At 48.3% G+C, this 21,430-nt stretch overlaps 2 protein-coding genes across 2 annotated transcripts in view; both read right to left on the bottom strand.

The window, feature by feature from the left end:
- LOC144111188 (uncharacterized) overlaps window positions 1–5,996 on the bottom strand; it is a 70,093-nt gene extending 64,097 nt beyond the window's left edge. Inside the window, exon 1 of the mRNA XM_077644372.1 lies at window positions 5,496–5,996. The gene's annotated coding sequence lies outside the window, so the exon portion shown is untranslated. The remainder of the gene's footprint in view (window positions 1–5,495) is intronic.
- A 1,801-nt stretch (window positions 5,997–7,797) lies between these two features.
- The window catches only part of LOC144111404 (carbonic anhydrase 6-like), a 28,980-nt gene continuing 15,347 nt past the window's right edge, over window positions 7,798–21,430 (bottom strand). Inside the window, exons 8-10 of the mRNA XM_077644685.1 lie at window positions 16,385–16,501; window positions 12,959–13,096; window positions 7,798–7,919 (exon numbers count right to left, since the gene is read on the bottom strand). Coding sequence (XP_077500811.1) covers window positions 7,815–7,919; window positions 12,959–13,096; window positions 16,385–16,501 — 360 coding nt within the window. The 3' untranslated portion in view covers window positions 7,798–7,814. The remainder of the gene's footprint in view (window positions 7,920–12,958; window positions 13,097–16,384; window positions 16,502–21,430) is intronic.

Here is a 21,430-nt window from a genome sequence, read left to right as displayed (position 1 = left end):
ATGAATAAAACACGTATTTCGGTTTGTGCAGTTTTCCCTGTATTCTTGCTCTTTCCGTTCTGCATTTAAATTAGCTCTTTCCTTCTGCTGACTTCGGACGTTCATCATACATTTTTAAATATCTGTCCCGCTCCGCAGCCCTACCGTCATCGTCAGGCCTTTCTACAAGACCCCGTTTTGTTTGAAATGCGATACCATTAGGAGGGCCATAAAGGCGAAAACTGTACTGCAGCGACGGCATGTGTGCGAAGCCATGGTTGGCAGTTGGCGGGGAGGGGGGGGGGGGGGAGCTTCCTCCGTAGGGACAATTAGGGAGACTTCCTTCTTTTCGATACCGCAGCGGTGGCGAGTGGTTGAGCATCCGCCTCGCATGCGGGAGGTGCGGGGTTCGATCCCCAGTGCCTCCGGGTACCCACCGATGATACAATCGGTACAAGCTTTCCCCTGGTCTGGTGCTCGGCCAGTAAGGGCTAAAATGCTTGGAAAAGGCTGTTTGACCCCACCTTGAGTAAACGAAAAATACCTTGTGCCATGGCGCTCTTTGGCATAGACGTCCTTGCGCCATAAAAATCCATAATCACCTTTTCGCCTACAGCCTGCGAGGGAGGGGGAAGCGGACAAGCAATGACTCAGCAAATATGAAAATGACTAAGAAGAAAATGACCCGGACAACAGCAAGCCTACGCGCAAAACAGACAGCCTTCGGAAGAACTATCTGTGCAAAAATGAGGCTTGTGTGAGATATTCCTTCTCGCTTAGGGGATCGCTTAACCGCTGCGCTGTTAGTGATGTGAGAGTATGACGACTTGCCGCGATCTGTCAATCCGACACATAATGCATTGCTCAGTGGTCGGAATTGAAATGGAACCAGAATTAGAATAGATTGCGGGGTGTCACCAATGCGCGCACTTGTTGCGTATGCAACAAAAGAACAATCAGCAAGCGTGTGCAGTAGGAGATGTAAATGAAAACTTTCACCAGTGTGCCGTGCACCGTGTCCAGCGCCCAGTCGAGGTGGAGGAGGAGGCAATATCATTAGCAGTTGTGCAAACCAAAGCCGACTATATTCTATCATACATCGGCTACGAAAGTGCGGTCAAAGTTTTGTTTGGCTCAATGCAACGCATGAAAAAAAAAATGGCATGCATGCATTGGCTGCGTTGTCTCTATGATATAAATAGATGCTCAAAATATAATCTATCGTGGACGATTCAAGCAGAGACGAGCTTATTTTCTATGAAAATTTGTCAGTTGTGCAAACCAAAGCCGACTATATTCTATCATACATCGGCTACGAAAGTGCGGTCAAAGTTTTGTTTGGCTCAATGCAACGCATGAAAAAAAAAAATGGCATGCATGCATTGGCTGCGTTGTCTCTATGATATAAATAGATGCTCAAAATATAATCTATCGTGGACGATTCAAGCAGAGACGAGCTTATTTTCTATGAAAATTTGTTTAACTTTGTGTTCTCCAGAAGAAGCCAATTTGTGTTGAAGCAAGCGCTCTTCAGTTTCTTGTTATGCCGTTGAGCATCTGTTTGTATCATGAAGACGACGGAGCCAATACATGCATGCTTTTATTTTGTATGCGTTCCCTTCAGCGAAGCAAAATTTTGTCCGCATTTGCGAGACCGATGCGCAAGCGTTTACACTCCATAGCGCAACAAACTACCCCAAAGTGAAGCGCGAACCACGGCGCTCACGCAGACTGAAAATGGTGTTATTCCTGACGAAGGAGAAAGCGCACGGCACCGAAGGCCAACTATTCTGCACGATGCGGGCAGACAATAAGGCTTTACTCGAAGCATTGAAAGCGCCCCTGACGGGCAGTGATGGTAGCACCGCGGCTTCGCTCGTGCCGGCGACAAGGCGAGCATCGCATCACCGAGGTGGGTAAGCCGGATGGGTCGATGCACCCCGACTCTTTGCTGCGCATCTGCTGATAGAGCGCGCTGGCATGCAGTTTGGCCACCGCTCGCGTGCTCTGTACAATTACAGACAACTTTTTTCTTCGCAGATATTCCTTCTCCAAGAAACACTCCACTAACTGTTCTCGATTATCATGGAGGAAGCTTTGTGGTCGGAGAAATATAGATATATGCTCGACTTGCCGCACAGTGCCTGGTTCTCAAAGACGAGGTCTATGCAAGTATTTCGCGAGGTTGTCACAGCCGTGGGAGGCGTTACGAGCGAGATGAACGGGATGTTATCCCGCATAAGTGGCAAGAAATTCCTGTTTGTCTTTATATCTACATTAAGGTCCCCCACTACTAACATTTGTGTGGATCGATGGGCGGTTAATGCGAGTCTCTTCGGCGGCGCTAACGGCAGGGTCTTCTCGGTGGCGGCGCTTAGCCCCTGCTTCAGCGACGCGCACTCCTGGATCACCTCGACGGCGGCGACGGCGCTGGGCCTCTGCTCTGGCAGCTCGTTTAGCAGCAGACGAAGGACTTCCACCGGTTGCCTCGCTCATGGCTCACAGAGAATTGGCAGAATAGACGATTTCTATAGGCAGGCGGTTCGCAGTGGCGAAGGTCGGCGGCTGTGCGTTTTGGCTCGGGCGGTGCACATATCGTGATCCGCCGCTACCGATACAGCGCTCTGATTGCCGCCGCGCAGGGGTGGCATTGGAGGAGGAGCGGAGAGAGCAACAGTTATCGGGAGGTAACGGGAGGCAGCGCGTGGGCGCATAGGAATGTTGCGCGGCGAAGAGATAGCAGCGACTCACTGATGCCGCTGACGCTGATAACGACTCGAGTTAACGTGGCTCTGCGTGCGTTTCCGCTTGGGATGCACGCACCGTGATCCGCTGATGCCGAGCCGCCGCTTCGGCAACCGGAGTACACCGCCACGGAGGAAGAAAGTGAAAGGGGGGGTATACGTATAGTGGCAAACGGCGGCGTGCGGAGCTGGTCACGAGGCACAACCGCGACGCCGCGAAACGCAGGAACTGGCGGCAAAGAGCTGCGCTCTAAAATAAAAAGAACGCATTAAATGTTTTCCAACACGACGAGTTAATGCCAACTTGTGTGACTTGCTTGATGTGCTGAACAGGTGGGAATTTCACGCCAACGGCTTGTGACGAAAATGCGAAGGGTCTCGGCTTTCGCATACTAATTGTGGCTCGTTAAAGCGGTGCATGTTCGGTGGTGAGAACGTAGAATGTAGTATCAAGCTTAGGCAGGTAGCCGAAAGTAAAATTTCCTTCACACACAGTTAATGTTAGCGTAAAAATACGAGGACAACTTCAGTAGGCTAAAGCCTCGGCGGAACTAGGAGCGTCCTCCTCAATCTATGCGCGTGCCAGTGCAATAATCCATATGCCAGACGGAGCGCGCCAACGCAAGCTGATGCGAACCACTCACGCGTCTTCTGCTGAAAATGAAGGGGATATCATGAAGGGGAGCCGCTTTTCATTCGTTAAATACAGCACTCTACTGTTTCTCACGTACACCTTCACGTCCCCTCATTCATTTCCCCCGGTGCAGGGTAGCAAACCGTTATCCTCTCCCGGGCAACCTCCCCACTCTTTCTTTTCTCTCTTACCGGGACATGCTTAAGCCCACATGTAGTACGAAGGTACTACCAATGGGTTGCGGTGCCAGGATAAACAGTGCATCTAATTCCTAAACCTGCAGTACTCGCTGAGCGACAAACTTCGGTGCTTATGCTTCCATCCCTGCTTTCTAGAACAGACGATCCCGTCGACGTGTGCCTTTCACCTCTAGATCAGCAACAAGTCAGAAAAACGCCTGTCTTAGAGCGCGGTAGCAGTGTGCTGCGGAACAAACTGAAATCTTCACTCAACTCATCTGTCGGTTTACGGTTTATGGGATTTAACGTCCCAAAGCGACTCAGGCTAAGCGAGACGCAGTAGTGAAGATCTCCAGAAATTTCGACCACCTGGGGTCCTTTAAAGTTCACTGACATCGCACAGTACACGGGCCTCTGGAATTTCGCCTGCATCGAAATTCGACCGCCGCGGCCGGGACGGAACCCGCGTCTTTCGGGTCAGCAGCCGAGCGCCATAACCACCGAGCCAACGCCAGGGCTCAGCTCATCTATCGCTGACAAAGTGCAGTTGCGGGGGCAATTGTCTCTATAACCGCACACCTGCCAAAAAGTTTCACTTCTTTGTGCAACAGGGCTGTGTTCGAACGCTTTAGACAGGCGTGCGGAAGACTGTACAGTCTAGCGCGATTTGAAGGTTACTGCGCGAGCGTCGACCTCTATAGCGTTCCAGGCGCCTAGCGGCCGGTTTTGGAACAATGAAAATCACGATTTCGCATTATTCTCTCCCTCGCTCGCTGTTCCATTCTACAACCATCACCCTCTAGACGAAATCACCGCCCTTTCTCTCTATTCTAATAATAATTGGTTTTGGGTTAAAGGAAACGGCGCAGTATCTGTTTCATACATCGTTGGACACCTGAACCGCGCCATAAGGGAAGGGATAAAGGAGGGAGTGAAAGAAGGAAGAAAGAGGTGCCGTAATGAAGGGCTCCGGAATAATTTCGACCACCTGGGGATGTTTAACGTGCACTGACATCGCACAGCACACGGGCGCCTTATGACGAACCGACCGCGGCTGCTGCTTTTTTTTTTATGGAGGCAAAACGGTAAAGCGCCCGTGTGCTGTGCGATGTCAGTGCACGTTAAACATCCCCAGGCGGTCGAAATTATTCCGTAGCCCTCCACTACGGCACCTCTTTCTTCCTTCTTTCACTCCCTCCTTTATCCGTTCCCTTACGGCGCGGTTCAGGTGTCCAACGATGTATGAGACAGATACTGTGCCATTTACTTTAACTCCAAACCAATTATTATTAGAATAGAGATAAAGGGCGGTGATTTCGCCTAGGGGATGGTGGTTGTAGAATGGAACAGCGAGCGCAGGAGAGAATAATGCGAAATCGTGATTTTTATTGTTCCAAAACCGGCCGCTAGGCGCCTGGAACGTTATAGAGGTCGACGCTCGCGCGGTAACCTGCAAATCGCGCTGGACTGTATTGTAAGCTTTCCATTATTTGCGATCAACTGTGGATTTGCTTACCTCTTATCTTCACGGAGGATAACAAAATTGGTGGGACGATCTGGCAAAACATTACCATCAGTGCCTGTTCAATGAAGCAAAAGTATAAAGCTGCTTGCCCAGAATGGAGTGGGAAACTGGCCTGATACCTCCCTCTCCACGGCAGAGGATTCTGGGTCATGGCGCGTTCTTGTTCTCGGTCGACTCTCGCGCGATAACCTTCAAATCGCGCCAGACTTTACGCTATCAACCCTCCGCTACGCATGGCTGCGTGTTCCCTATCACTATTTGCACCTGTGCCTTCATGACTGGTTCAAGAAATCTCCCGGGGTAGATATAGGTCAGTACGGTATCTTCGTATGTGCGTTCAATGCATTTTTCACGCTAACAAAACCTCAAGTATTGCAGAATTCGCGAATTCAGTGTTATGAATTGCAGAACTGACCGATTGTAATCGCACTTACTTTTTTTGTTGCCGCAGATGAAACATCGGGAAGGCTTCGTCCATGCAAGCCGAGTTCACCCTTTCACGAGGCGGCGCCAACCACACCGCTCTTCGACGACAAGCTGGCCGCAGTGGCACTTTGGCAGGAGTTATTTGGTTCACGTTTGAAGAGGCGATATGCCGTGTTTTGCGATGGACAGGCGAACAGCTCGCACGAACACAACGTTGACAGGCGCCGGTAACAGCTGGGGCCTTTTACTTTCTTTCGGGCTATAACTTGACGGCAATTCCAAGGCACCAGTTGAGACAGAGTTTCAGTTGACGTCCCAACTCGAGGAGGGAAGCAGGAAGGATTACGTTAGTGCACGCACACAACGGCAGTTTTGAACATCAAGAATAACTCAGAAAACGACACCCGACCAACAGTGAAAGGGCGAAGCCGCTCTGCCGCCGCACAGCCACTGCCCGGTAGGCTTAGTCCAAGCCTCGCCACCTCTTGCCCGCCGTGCCGGGAAGAAGCGGGTGGCCTTATCTTCGGTCTTCGTTCGCACGTGTTCCAACTGGTGACATAGCGACAGCTTTGCTTTTTTGTTTTTTTTTAGGCGGCGGATTGCATTCCTTCACTTCGGTTTTAGGCTCTGGCCCTATCGCGTTCGACGGCTTGGCTTTTTGCACGCTGGTGCACGCAAGTGCCGCGTCACCTGACCATCCCGATAAGAGAGACGGCAACAGGTAGGGTTGGCTATCGCTGCAAACGCGTTCACTCGAGCGGGTGTCCCGGAACAGGACCATAATATCGAATATCAGAAGCAGTGAAAGAAAGCACGTTGTGAATATCTGTTTCATCCCATGAATTTACCCTTTTCGGCGTCTAGCAGCCGAACAGCTCTTTCCTAGCTTGACAGCTTTCTCTAAAGAAGCTATGAATACGTATATCTTTTCATCATTCTGGCAAAAATGAATTGAGACAAAGGACTTGAGAACGTTAAGCTGAAAAGAGGTAACTTTACTGCGACTCAGCACCAAGCTTTCAGTGTAGCCTGCGCCGAAGTCACCAAGCGACCACCTTCGCTTTGATCCTGAGGCTACAACGATCGCTAAAATATTCGGCGACAATCGCCGATCAGTGTGGTCCCAGAAAGTATTTTTCTGCGCAAAAAGCTACGCCACCGTAGGGTGGCCACCTGCCAGCGCTGGAAGGTGGAGTGTGAAGAGCTGCGCTCCTTTACCGGCCACCGTAATCGTCTGCCGAATTTCCTCTGCGTCAGAGGGTGAAAACTGCCGCCGTGTACAGTATACACAACAGAGTTTGAAGGATGATGGGCGTTTAGCTCCCATTCTCGGTCAATTAAAGCGAACATAATCCGGAAACTCTGCGGCGGGCATTCAGCCGAACATTAGGCAGAACTTGAAGTGGGCCTTGAGGGCGAACTTAACCGAAATATTCCGAAACGTGCCGTCGGAATGACAGCCGACAGAGAAAAGCTACAGGCAGAGCAGGATTCGAACCAGCCGCGGCGTAAACAGGGGTGGTTTGTTGGGATGAGCAATCGATGATTCTGCGGTTGGAGAAAATTCGTTTCAGTTTAGACCCAAAGTTCAGCAGGAATTGACCGAAAGAGCGAGAGCGGCTGTAAGAACTAAATGATTACTGAAATATTGGCACCGACTAGCAATTTTAGGTTTAATTAAATAAAAATGGCTGCGACTTAGCTAACCCTGGTTATGCAAGCGAAAGCTTTCACATGGTTTGCTCAAAAAGCGTACAGGCGCTAAAAGACGGAGACAACGCACACACAGAACATGGTTTACGCAAAAAAGCGTACAGGCGCTAAAAGACGAAGACAAGCACACTCAAGACAGGACAGGCGCCGAACGGGCGATGGCGTTCCGTGGACTCCCTGGCAGTGCTGTAACACGCTGTCTCTCTCCACTCTTAAAGGCGAAGCTTAAGCGTCCCCCAGATTTTTTAAATAAAACACTACACATACACGAGTGTGCGGGGACTAACAGAAGTGGCATATTCGCGGAATTCTTAAGCAGCTTGGCAGCCGCGGCATGGCCATTGCGAAACTTGGCGATCTTGCATCGGGATTGGCAGCGGCGGCGATCATTGATACATTGACTGCCGGTAGTAGCAGGTCATCGGTGGCTTCAGACTAACTTCAGAAGCTGATCGCTGTACATCGCGGTTACAATTTCCATGCTTCAACACATTCCCTATAACATGGCTCGCGAACATGAAGATGAATGTTGTATTTTTTTAGATCCTAATGAATCCAACACACACTATACTACAAAACAAAGCACAGGCATGCCTGTCAGCTAGAGGGCAAGTTTATTCAGTTTTGCGCTTGTAGATCTTCAAGTCATGCTCCTGCGTTGGATCTGTCATCGCTGTCGCGAAGCCTGCAGTTGGTGCGACCGTTGTAAGTTGAACCAACTGAAATAAAAAAAAATGAATCGCATATATCTTGACGCGCGAAATATACTAGGGCAGGTAGGTATAGATGTCAACAGCTAGGGTAGGGTATAAATTGGTACTATCTCAAAGGGTAAACCCGTTGTTGGGTAAACCCGTTGTTGTAATCTCTTTTGCGGCTTTTGAAAGCAGAACTACTGCGTAATGTTTATGCACAGTCAAGAGTGGATGGTCGCACGTGACTTGAAACTGTAGCAAAATACTTCCGTCGCCAGGTCCGCTGAATGAAAAATAAGGATCACTTTAGTGGCACGAAGAAAATAGGCATCATCAAAACCTCCCAATAAGTACCTTTCAGAGAAAGCATGCACTTGGGTACAGGGTCGCTCACTATGAAAGGGAACACACGAGCACGTGGCCTCAACGCTTCGCGAAGGACCGCCGTCGAAAACTGCACCGGTTTTTTCTGCGCGTGCGCGTGGTGTCGCCCATTCTTTCTGGCCCGTTGTGAAGTGCAGCGGCCATGCGCTCGCGAGTTCCGTTTCATACTGAACGACCGTGCACCTAAGTATGCGTTTATGGATGTATGAAAACAGCCTCCGCTGTGATGATGGTTATGGCGGTCGGCATGCTGACGCGAAAGACGCGGGTTCGATCCTGGCCGCGGCGGTCGAGTTTCTATGCAGGCGAAATTCTAGAGGCCCGTGTACTGCGCGATGTCAGTGCCCGTAAAACAACCCCAACGTCACGAATGCGCGACAAGCGTAACATTCAGGCACTGACGGAGGGGCAAAATTTCCTTATCGGTAAGAGCGATCGATGGCTTTATATTCCAGGCCGAGGTTCGAAACTGTTCTAAGTGGCCGCTCGTGTGCCTCGTTGTTTCTGTCCTTGTGTCATCGTCCTTTGTGAGCTGTTCAATCCTCCCATTCAGCGGCGTGAGGTCCTCTTTGCGGATAACTTCAAAGACACGGGCACTGATCATTAATTAATATACTTTATTAATTTTTGCTGTATATTTTATTTACATCATATGTTTATCTCTTCTTTTTTCATTTTTCTTTACCGCCAAGTTACACAAGGTCTCCGGTTAGCCAAGTCGAAAGCATGCGCCGAATGGCCCACGGGGTAGTGCATACGGGGATCACGGGCTCGAACTCAGTGATTTCCCCAATTTTACCTTCAGCGTGATTAATATACTTAACCCCTTACATGTCTCAATGACATTTTAGTGACGATACAACCCCGTAGCTAAAATTTAACTGATATTTCAACTATTTTCATTCCACTGCTCAACGTGTGACGTCACGATCGTCTCAATCAATTGGGATTTTGCGCGCGCACCTGAGACAACGCCTACACCGGGTTCTCCATTGAACGGGGCCCTTAACAATATTGAGCTAACAGTGCGCATCTGACGCGTTAAAGAAACGAGTAAACGTCGTGTCGCAGCAATTTTTAATTACACATAATTAGTTAATTAGCTGAGGTTAATATGCAACATTTATCATTTATATACTAAGCACAAGCTTGTTCTGATAAATTGTAGATGGTTAGATTATGGGGTTTAAAGCCCCAAAGCGACTCGGGCTATGAGGGACGCCGTAGTGGAGGGCTCCGATAATTTCGACCACCTGGAGTTCTTTAGCGTGCACCGACATTGCACAATACACGGGCCTCTAGAATTTCGCCTCGATCGAAATGCAACCACCGTGACAGGGATCGAACCCGAGTCTTTCGGGTCAGCAGCCAAGTGCCATAACCACTGAGCCATAAACTGTAGAGAGGATTCAGAAACAGCCTATGCAATTTTTTTTTCAAGTAGCATACTATCGCTACCAATAACCAGGCAACGATGTTTGCATGTCCACTGTATAGTGCAACCCGTACGGCACCCTACAGACACCAAAAGGCGCGGACAAGGGTTCCTCTTACTTCACACCAATTTATAACTTAAAGCACATTACACATCGCATTTAAGTTGAATGTTTTCTTGTCTGCAATGATGTATAAGATATTAGAATACGTGGATTGCCGTCTAGTATCCGCTTCCGAAAGCTCAATATTTTAGAATTGATTTATCTTGTGTTGTCTAGGTTTCGGTTTCGTCAACCTAACAATGGCCATTACGAGTAAGTAGTATTTAGGTCACGTGAGGCATTAAAAAAATGCAGTGCGACTGCTGAAAACCGTTTGTCATGTAAGCTCTAGAAGTAGGCTAGGAGTGGGATCGAAGGAGGCAAATTTATCCGATACTTTGATGTACGCCACACGACGGCAAAAAAAAACATGCCGTCGTTTTCACGCACCTGCGGCCTACCGTTTTCTTTTTATGGCTTGGCTCAAGTTAAATGAAACGTCCTCTACATGTATTTAAGAGTAATGACATCTGCACCAGTGGTAACCAAAGGGTAGGCATCCAGCTTCCGAACGATAGTTCCGTCGTTCGATTCTCCACTCAGTCACGATTTTTTCTGCATGTTTCGTAGTAAAGGAGTGAGTAGAGTGGGGCAAAACGCGACATTTTGCTACTGACTACTCGCTAACCTTGAAATTTAGTAAGATGGGTATTAAGTGAATGCTCGAGATGCCTGAACCATCTGTGTACATTTCCGTCGGCGGGCAAAGATGGCTTATTTCTATGCTGTATAAAATCTTAAATACACACGCCGGCTTAGAGCGCTCGAATGCCGCACTGCGGTCTTCATTGCAGACTGTCGGTGCCTGCCGACCACCTAGAAATGACGTCACAGGGGAGCAGTGACGCACAGTGGCAACCACTGACGACCGCAGCAAAGAATCGCGAAGCGCGGCGCTGCGGTTCATGAGAGCGCCGAGAGCGACAGTGCCAAGCCGTTTCCATATTTGCGGCACTTGAAAGCTGCAATTCACCCGGCACCGAATTTTTCACCCGTTAATTTTTGTAGCGAGAGCTACACTTGGCTACCAGTCGAGCATTTCGCCGTGAGCCAGGGTAGACAGTTCGCCGTCGCCGCGCGCCCGCTCCACTGTTGAAGCTGGGAGCGACGTCACGCAGATGAGAGTTGTGCAACCAGTTGTGCAACCATGGCAACCAGAGAGACCCCACAGGTGCGCCGCGCGCTTCATTGCCGCCTTGCCGCACGCCGCTTTGTTACCCGAACCGTGTCGCATACGCAGCATTGCGTATAAACGGCGGAGATGCAATGGGCGGCTGTATCACAACGTTTGACATGAATGCAGAGAAGGAGAGTCCAGCCGCTGCTAAACGGCGGTATAAACAAGAGAATATTAACTCTGCCGATCCTGAGGTTGTCGCCTGGCACTTGGCTACTCAACAAAGAGAGAATGAGTGTAAGAAGGCGAAGGGAGCAGCGGAGACGCCCGAACAGAGAGAGAAACGGCTGGCCAAAGGGAGATGCCAGACTATCGAGCATAATAGACGGCGCACAGACGCCGAGATGGAGCCCAATGTTTCTCATTGCTAAACATAGTGACCACAACAAGCTCAGCCAGGGAAACGTACCTCTCGCTACGTATATACGTAGCCACTGCCTTTTTTTTTCACCCGCCACCGTACACCGCACCATACGTAACTGCTCCACAGGTATCCGTTCACAGTACGGATATGTGGCGTCGGGCACCAAGGCACACAACCACATACAAAGTCAGAACACTTCCTGTAGCCGCCTTGTCCCACAATCACTGTATTTTTCCTTTATTTGGTGTCGACATTAAGCCAGGGAACTGGCTTCTACGCCGTGTTTATGCACAGCCAACGGATTTGGCAGTAAAGGAATGACTTTGAAATGGTGATTTAGTCTGCCCACTCTTTTCTGCTGATTGGTGAAAGGGAAGGAAGTATCCTGAACCGCTCCCATGCACCTGGCAGTCCATAAAATGAAAAAAAGAAAGAAAATTGTTGTTGTGGAAAGGAGATGATGCAGTAACTGTCTCACATACCTCGGTGGACACCCGAACCGCGCCGTAAAGGAAGGGCAGTCTACTGTGTTACCACGGCCGCTCAATGGAGGGTTACTCCATTGAGCGGCCGTGGTAATACACTCATTCTCTAGTAGTGGATATTTATGCCTTGACACGCGTTATTTAGCCGATGGCGTATGGCTAATACTCTAACGAGACTAACTGCGGTCACTTTTGAAGAACTAGGTAAAACAGCGCTACGGAAGACGAGACCAGAGAAGGACAAACACTTACTTACCGGGCGTGGAAAGGGCTTGCCACTTAGTTTTTTTGATAAGCTGTTTTCCTTGCGTTAATATGAATAACTGAGAACAGGGATGAGGCGAGGAGCGCTTGTGCAAAGTTTGGTTTAGTTTGATAATGATTAAGCGCTCTGGAGACTCCGTGATGAAAACGCCATTCGCGCTGTCGTTAAGAGCGAAGTTAGAGAGGACCGCTTTTGGCCTCGACTGGAGATAGGTCCTTGTGGATAAACACCGTCACGGTGCATACATTGCTACAGTAGTTGATGCCAACGTGCGAACGATGCAGATGCTACGAACAAGGATATGTGCTGCCTGCGCTGGTACACGTCCATTACCTTACGCTGGTTAAGCGGGAAAAAAAATTTGGGGGACACTATAATCCGCTTTTCAGTGCCCAAGGCGAATGCCTTGATAGGTGCCCTAAGCTGCTCCCCTTGCCCACGCAGACACGGACAGTGTTTCCAGATTATGTGAACACGACATAGACATAAAGCTCCACTCTAGCCAATCCGTATGAACGCGCCTGCATGGTCAATAGACACAGTGTCTGTCTCGCACCCCCGAACGGTCGGAGGTTCGATTCCCGACTAACTACGGCAATTTTTTTTAGCGCAATGTATTTTACTTTATATAGCTGCTTGTCATAATGACGTTTGAGTCATGCTGTGAGCTTCTAATCACCAGTTTTCTAATGTTAGTCACATTTGATTCCACAGCGCCACGTGCGAGGTCACGACCTTCTCGACCACTGCGGGTTTTCTGCACACACATGCGACGACGCCAACTACGCCGGGTTCTCCGCTGGACGGGGATTTTAACTCTATGGTGTTTAAACTGCATAACTTAACTTACCGTATCCTTCGAAACCTGTTGAATGTCCGCGATAATCACCCAGTTGACACCCACGCTGCATGGTGGAAAAGTCATGGAGCCACTGTAGGTGTAGAAGGACGCAGGATCTGCCGGAACTAAACTGGCCAGTTTCAAGCCCTGCGCAGCACGAGGACACCCAGTCATGAGTGCACTCAAGGGATCAGCGGCTGCTCTACCAGAATCAGATTCAAGTTAAGGGGACCCCCTGGATTTCTGCCTTACACTGTGTCGCTTCACGCCAAGCAACGTTCTCATTTTAGTAGGCGGGCCGGAGATCATGCCAGTGTCGCTAGACTTATTTTGATAGGCTAAGCCAGGCCCCTGTCAAGGAGAAGGAAAGCGATACGGCCCAGAAATTACTTCATTTTCCAGCTGACTATGCTGAGCGGCCTAAATACAAGTGCGGACAGCACTGTCTTTCAGCGACAGCGGCTAAAGGCACGTTCCCCTCTTTCGCGGCTTTGTCGGCTTCCGCACATGAAGTTGCGTGCAGAGATGAGGGTGGAGTGCGGGGTGAGAGGGGGCAAAGGAGTGCGTAGAAACATAGCGGGAGCCGCGGTGCGAGCACGAAGGACAAGGAAGCAGAAAAATTGATTTCCAGGCGCAGTAGCTGTCTCACTTCTCGGTGGGTACTTCAACCGTGTCATGTGGGAAGGGATGAAGATATTGAAAGAGGGAAGGGGCACAGTAATAAAGGGCTACAGATTAATCTCGACCACCTGGAGTTCTTTCACGTGAGTAAAGCTGCAAAAGGGCCTTGTTGGTTCTTCATGTTTCAACTGCAGTAGCACGCTGCATATGGCTACAAACTCCACTGGAAGCAAAAGTTACACACGCAGACAGGGCACAGACTATAAACTGATTGTATTCGCAGAGAATTTATTTTATATCAGCGGTTAAAAATAAATATGAAATGAAAGAACATATCACATATGGTTGCGTCAGGGTGCTGTGTTAGCCTCTTTTCGACTGTACTTGATGGGCATGCGAGAAGGGTCTGGGTTTTAGAGCGATAGCTCTACTCAATGCATAACTCAGTTTTCAATCTGGGGGATCCGCGCGATATTGAAGTGACCTTCAGACTTGGTGATCTCATAGCAATATATTGGTTTTTTCATAGAAGGTCGTGGCCAAGTACTACACCAGGGTGGCCAAGTCCTGTTCTGGTGAGGGAGTGCGCTGTCGGTTCTAGTCACCGAGATCAGGACGCACCCCAGGGCTGGCTATGCAATTCAATCGACACGTGGAATTTCTTTTTAAACATATCCGCGGGAAAATTGCGCGGAACAGGGATTCGATCCCCGGTCTTCTTGCACGCGGGGCGAGCGCTCTACCTCTACGCCATTACTGTCTAATTAACCCTCCAATTAACCCTCGGCCCTGTCCCCAGCGGCTGCGGAGCAAGTGACCAAGGCGGCGGTCAGACCTGTGACGCAGCGGAGGGTGCTAAGAATCTCTGGCTCCGGACAGGCCGCCATTGGAATCTGAACCTGGCAACGTTTAACGCTAGAACCTTATCTAGTGAGGCTAGCCTAGCAGTGCTGTTCGAAGAACTAGCGGGCATTAAATGGGATTTTATAGGGCTTAGTGAAGTTAAGAGGACAGCTGAAGCGTATACAGTACTAAATGGTGGGCACAGGCTGTGCTATCGCGGATTAGCGGATCGACGAGAACTACGTATGGGATTCTTCATTAGGTAGGATATAGCTGGCAACGTAGTTGAGTTCTACAGTATTAACGAGAGGGTGCCAGCTGTCCTAATTAGGCTCAATAGGAGGTACAAGCTAAAGGTGGTGCAGGCTTACGCGCCTACATCTAGCCATGACGACCAGACCGTTGGAAGCTTCTATGAAGACGTGGAATCGGTAATGAACAAAGTAAAATCACAGTATACTGTACTGATGGGCGACTTCAATGCGAAGGTGGGAAAGAAGCAGGCTGGCGACCAGGCGGTAGGCGAATATGGGATATGTAATAGGAATAGCAGGGGAGAGTTATTAGTATAGAGTTCGCAGATAGATATAATTTACTTATCAAGAATATTTTCTTCCGCAAACGAGAGAACAAGAACTAGACCTAGAACAGCGACAGTGGTGGAACAGCCGTAGAGTTCTACACAAATCTATACAGTAATGTAATCACAACGTTAGAGACACAGCGCACAGCAATGCCTCATCCCGCCAGTAACAAAGAGGAAGTAAAGAAATCCTTAGGAGCAATGCAAAGAGGAAAAGCAGCTGGTTAGCATCAGGTAACAACAAATATGTTGTAGGATGGAGGGGAGATGGTGCTAGAAAAACTAGCCACCTAGTATATGCAATGCCTTGTGACCTCGATCGCACCAGAAGCTTGGAAGAACGCAGACACTATCTTAATTCATAAGAAAGGAGTCGTCAAGGACTTGAAAAATTAGAGACCGATCAGCTTACTGTCGGTTGCCTACAAGGTATTATTTACTAAGGTAATCGCCAATACATTCAGGGCAATGTTAGACTAATCAACCAAATGATCAGGCAGGATTTCGTAAAGATACTCGACAATAGATCATATTCACATTATCAGTCAGGTGATAGAGAAATGCACAGGGTATAACCAACTCCTGTATATAACCTTTATTGATTACGAGAAAGACTGAGTGGAAACCTCAGCATTCATACAGGCATTGCGGAATCGGGGTATAGAAGAGCCTATGTCAAAATACTGGAAAATATATATAGCAACTGCACAGCTGAATAAAATACCAATAAGGAAGGGCATCAAGCAACGAGCCACGATCTCGCCAATGCTATTCACCGCCTGTTTACAGGAGGTATTCCGATGCCTGAATTAGGAACAATTGGGGATAAGAGTTAATGGAGAATACCTAAATAATCTGCGATTTCCTGATGACATTGCCTTGCTGAGTCACTCAGGGAGTGAACTGGAAATCATGATCAATGAGTTAGACACGTAGAGCAGAACGGTGGGTCTAAAAATTAGCTGTGGTTCAACTGCTGCTAAACCTGGTTAGGGAGCGAAAGCTGTGGTGTATCGGGCAACTAGACGCGGCTTGGCGTCTGTAACGTTGAGTGCGTTCCGCACACTGAACAGGCAGTGCACTCACCCCCGAACCTTGTTCGATTTGGACTAAAATAGATGTCCAGACCAATATGACTATGGGCATCATGATAGTAATCTCCAAATTTGACCCGGGTTACTCCCAAAACTTGGTCCACCCACAGAAATTTGACCTTCGATTTGGACCAAACCATGTCCAGCCTAATTCGACCTTAGTCGTTTCGTTGCATGCCGTCCCTTCATGTATATAAAAAGAAGGCGCGCAACGCCAGAAAAGCAGCCCGGAACGCTAATGCGTTGCACGCTGTGTAGGTACGGCGCATGCGCAAATAACGCCGCTGTTACTACCGGCTTAGCTTGGCCCGCGGCGTTGATGTTTTCTGCGATGGCTTTGAGGGTTGTGTCCGAAGCCTTGTCCGGGAGTGGTTGCGGCGGTTTACCCCCTTCCTCTTCTTTGTCAGGAACCTGCAGCAGATGTGCGCGGTATATTGGCGATTTTCCTGAAATTGAGGCCACGCTGCGGCAGCGCCGCTAACTACACTCTAAACGTGAATACGCCTATTCGGAAGCCAAAAGAGCGTAAGCTGTTCTCTAGGGCACTCCTTTCTATAAAAGGGAATGCGCTAAAGGTCAGCTGATTTACTTTTACAGCGCAGCTTTTAGGTGATGGTGTCTGAATTCCGCGTCGTTGTCGGCGTTGTCGCCCCAAGGGGCCGCTCTACGATCGGTTTTTAGCCGCATGCGGACGCGTCCTTGCGACCATGTGCACGGGCCGAACAATGGCGCGCATGAACGCTTCCGTCCGAGCGCACCAAGTTGGTCAACTTTCTGACGCACGAGCGGATGGTCGCATCACAGCTATTGGCTGCGGTCCCGTGACGTGCAAGGTACGGCTTCCTGTATTTTACCTGTGCAAGATGGCCGCCCGCGAAGCGGAGTGACCAACCAGGCCTAGTAGGCGATGGCTATGCCGAGGAACACACAGTATTGGCCGCATATAACTATTACGAGTGTTGACAGTGACTTCAAGCTTCGCCGTGTGCAACAGCAGCGAGCGGTATCCCCCCCTTAAGTTATCTCGCCTCTACACTGAGTTGACTGAGCGGCCTTCAAACCAACGCTACATTTTACGCAAGATGTACGCAGTGCCGGCGTCGCGAAGTGTTTATTTGGAGTCGTTCGTGATGGTTACAAGTATTCTTTATTCGCGCGAGGATCTTCACGAACAGCAGCGAGAAGCAGTTTTCCAGGGTGAATTCCCTGTGCGTACAGTAAGCTTCACAGCGCAGTGACAAGGGTGAGTGTAGTGGGTGTGATTGCAGTCGGAAAGAGTGATTTTGTGTCAGTCAGTGATATCACCTGAAAGTATAAATAACTTTGAAAAGCTGACTACGCATGCCTTGTTTTCCGAACGCTGAAATTAATTTCAAGCTGTGCAGCAGATCGTGGCTTGTGTGCACGCGTGTGTACTGTGTTAAACTGCCTTGAGTGCTACGTGACGAAATGAACTTTGAGCTCCACAGCTAGTCGCATTCGTTGCAACGGTCGCAGTAGTCGCGAGCTTAAGTCGTTGTTCGTACGGCGTAGCCACCATCGATATTGATCGCAGTTCATGTGTACTGCGTTTGAGAACCGCAGTGAGTACGATGGGACCATTCTGAAAGCCGTGTTTTGTGGCGCCACCACTCTGCGGCACTGTGCTCCATAAAGTGCAATTTGCGACTATGAGAGGCCGGATTACGGTGGTGTGCTGGCGGCACTGTGTAGTCTGTGTGAGAAGATCGGTGTGCATGGAAGCTGTTATTTATGGGGCGTCTTTTTTTTATTTGCTGCCGGATACGCGGGCCTATATCTGCAATAAATATTTCCGTGACAAATTGAATGAATCCAACTTCCCCTGCATGTGATCACGGGCTGAGCCAAATCAGTAGTGTTATGTTTCGGTTGTGACACGTTAACACCAGATCGGGAACATTTATGTACGAACAAAAACCGTTGTCATAACTCACTCACGGGTGTTTCACAACGCACAAATCTCTAATATGTGCCGGCTAGTGCCGCACTTTTTCATGAGCATTTCATGTGATGCCAAAATAAAAAGAAGATCACAGCAGATGCTTAAGCTTCCCAATGCAAGCAACCCGTACACAATTGTGCCTTATTAATATGAACACTTTGGTTCCGCGTCAAAACTGTACGTAGCGAATCGTGATTAAAAACAGCATTTTCAGTAAACTGCTGTGAAAAAAAAAATTTCCTTAGCAGCGTGGAGTGAGGTTGGATTTTAGACAAATGCTTGCAATATTAACTGTATTATCGTGGTTGCCATGACCATTGGTAAAATGCTGCAATCTTGAAGTGCTCCGTGAGCCATGACAGGCGGGATAGAAACTGTACGCGTTGAACCAGCGTCTGATCCCATATTTGTTGTTGCTTTCACTACACTGCTGTCGCAGAGCTGCTCGACAACTTGGCTTTATTGGCGTCGAACAGTTCTCAAGTAGCGCTTCCTAGGCAAGCTGCACCAGCTTGTGTGAGACCTTCTCGAAGCCTTTAGAAGCGTACGTAATCAATGCACACGCACACATGCATTGGAAGTTCGTTTACCTGTGACTGCCATTATTTATCTGCTGGGTGAAGGCCTAAAGTTCCTTGGCCTTTCTTGCATTTTCTGCATTCCTAAATTTGTGTGCTTGAATGTAGAAGCTTGTTTGCACCTTCCACAATCCTAAGCTATAGGTTTCTAGGGGCACTTATCTGTTCACATTTGACGTATATTCGCGACAGGGACATTTTTGTGCACATTGCCAAACCACGTTAACAATATTTATTTTGATTTTTCAAAATGTGCTATGCACTATTGCACTGTGGTTGGCCTTGCAATGACGACGTTGTGCGGTTTCTGAAAGTCCTGCAGTGCCGGCGCAGCAATCTACCTGTCTAGGTGGAGACCACATTTAATTTTAACCAATTTCCTTACTGCTTGGGATGTATTTTCAGATTCCCTGCTTTGCACCTGTGCTAAGTTCTTCTCCTGCCCGACATGCTTTGAACTCGAGTAGTTTTATATTAACTTAGTAACACTCGTGAGATTATAACACAAAGGTTACACTGTAAGCGACGGGCATAATTAATTAATTTGTGCAGTGAAGAAAGTGCGCGAGGATATGAGTCGCCGAGCCTTTCAGTGCTAATGATTTGACACCAGAAAGGGAAGTACTTTGTCAGTCAGAAAGTGCAAGCTGAGAGATTCGGCGTGCCTGGCAGTTCAATGTTTAACAAAAAACAGCACGCTATGCTACAAGTGGTATGATGGCAATTCCAGAGTGCAACAGCCATATGATTCAGTCCGTATTTGTCACCAAACACTTTTGACAGTCCTTTCACTGTGTTGCAGTATTTGGTTACCACAGTTCAGATGTTCGCATTGCAGTCCATATTACACGACAAAAATATTTGAATCCCAATGGAACTTGTGCGTTTAAACTTGTGTCCATAGTCCAAACAGCAAGTTTCAATATTAACAATGCATGCATGCTTTGAAAAAGTTTCGTCACCAAAAAAAACTGTCCATAATTCAAGTCGTCATATCACAGGGTGGGTATTAATGAGGCATGGCCGCATACAGAAAAATGAGGTAAATTTTTTAGGCCTGAAAATGTCAAAAGCACCAAATCATTGCTCCATTTCTGTGACTAGCACGTTTTCCTAATCGTGAAAAAGCACTATGCACTCTCAGACTGCTAAATTGTTGTGGCTCATTAAATTCATCGTTCCTAATCACTGCGCTTTTTGAAAAGCATTCCTGTGATAGCCAGCTTGTCGTTCTTCGTGACATACACTTTCACCTTACTCTCTGAGAAAGCTTGCGACAAAATCCTTTATAAAATAATGCCCTGCATTGTACTGTTATCAACTGGATTTAAGTGATCCTAACCAGCTATCTGCAGTTGACCTATGCTACCTCTTGCTCATCTTGCCTTTCTTTATTGGGAATTTCAGGCAACCCCAAAGGTATCGTATTTGGGCTTTCTCCTTTTCTTACATTCATTAATGACCTTCCTTTCTGTGTTTAATTAACCTTCATCGATTGCTGTGTGGTCTGCCATCTTACTATCAATACCAACGTTCCAACCGTTCAGAACAACTGTTCTCGAGAATGGCGTGCTCGAGAATGGCCTATTTGTGAATATTAATAGAACTTCACTAATGGTTTTTACTGTCAGCCATACCAGTCTCCATACATCTAATTAGGGCAGGTAGTGACCGCTGATATGGATGGTGAGAGGGAAATAACTAGAAGAATGAGAATGGGGTGGAGTGCATTAGACAGGTCCTCTCAGATTATGAATGGCAGTTTACCATAATCCTTCAAGAGAAAAGTATACAACTGCTGTATATTACCGGTATTCACCTACATGGAAGAAACCTATACAATGAAGGATATTCGGCTGGCTACTCTAATTTTTCAAATATTCACATACCCCTACAAGGAAGACACGCACGCACGCACGCACGCACACGCGCACACGCACGCACGCGCACGCGCACACACACACACACACACACACACACACACACACACACACACACACACACACACACACACACACACACACACACACACACACACACACACACACACACACACACACACACACACACACACACACACACACACACACACACACACACACAAACACGCGCGCGCGTGCGCGGCCTCCAATCATTTTTATTTACCATTACGCGTATATAAAGCTTTCCGGCTTATCACGTTCTTTAATAGCAATCTTCTCAATTTGCGCTCACTAAGCCGACTAGCCCCAGCATTACAGCCAGATTTTCCTGTCGCCATCTGAGAACGAAACGAACTAGACGCTTTGACTGCACATGCACCGACTTTAGCAGCATCGAGGCCTTCGCGGCATCGAGCAAGATCGAGGCCTTTATTGGAGCAGAGTAACGCTTTCAGTGATAATAATAATAATAATTGTTTTTTTGGAGGGAAAGGAAATGGCGCAGTATCTGTCTCATATATCGTTGGACACCTGAACCTCGCCGTAAGGTAAGGGATAAAGGAGGGATTGAAAGAAGAAAGGAAGAAGAGGTGCCGTAGTGGAGGGCTCCGGAATAATTTCGACCACCTGGGGATCTTTAACGTGCACTGACATCGCACAGCACACGGGCGCCTTAGCGTTTTTCCTCCATAAAAACGCAGCTGACGCGGTCGGGTTCGAGCCCGGGAACTCCGGATCAGTAGTCGAGCGCCCTAACCACTGAGCCACCGCGGCGGGTATTTCAGTGATGCACAAGGGGCTAATTACTGACAATAAATTAAGCCCAATCCATTCTAAGCGTTTCAGTTTTCTTTACTTTTTGTCGGGTTGTTCAAGA

This window comes from Amblyomma americanum, chromosome 11 (assembly GCF_052857255.1).
Source record: "Amblyomma americanum isolate KBUSLIRL-KWMA chromosome 11, ASM5285725v1, whole genome shotgun sequence".
Taxonomy (NCBI): Eukaryota; Metazoa; Arthropoda; class Arachnida; order Ixodida; family Ixodidae; genus Amblyomma; species Amblyomma americanum.
The sequence above is the reverse complement of the archived record's forward strand: the minus strand, read 5'-3'. Positions and strand labels throughout refer to the sequence as shown.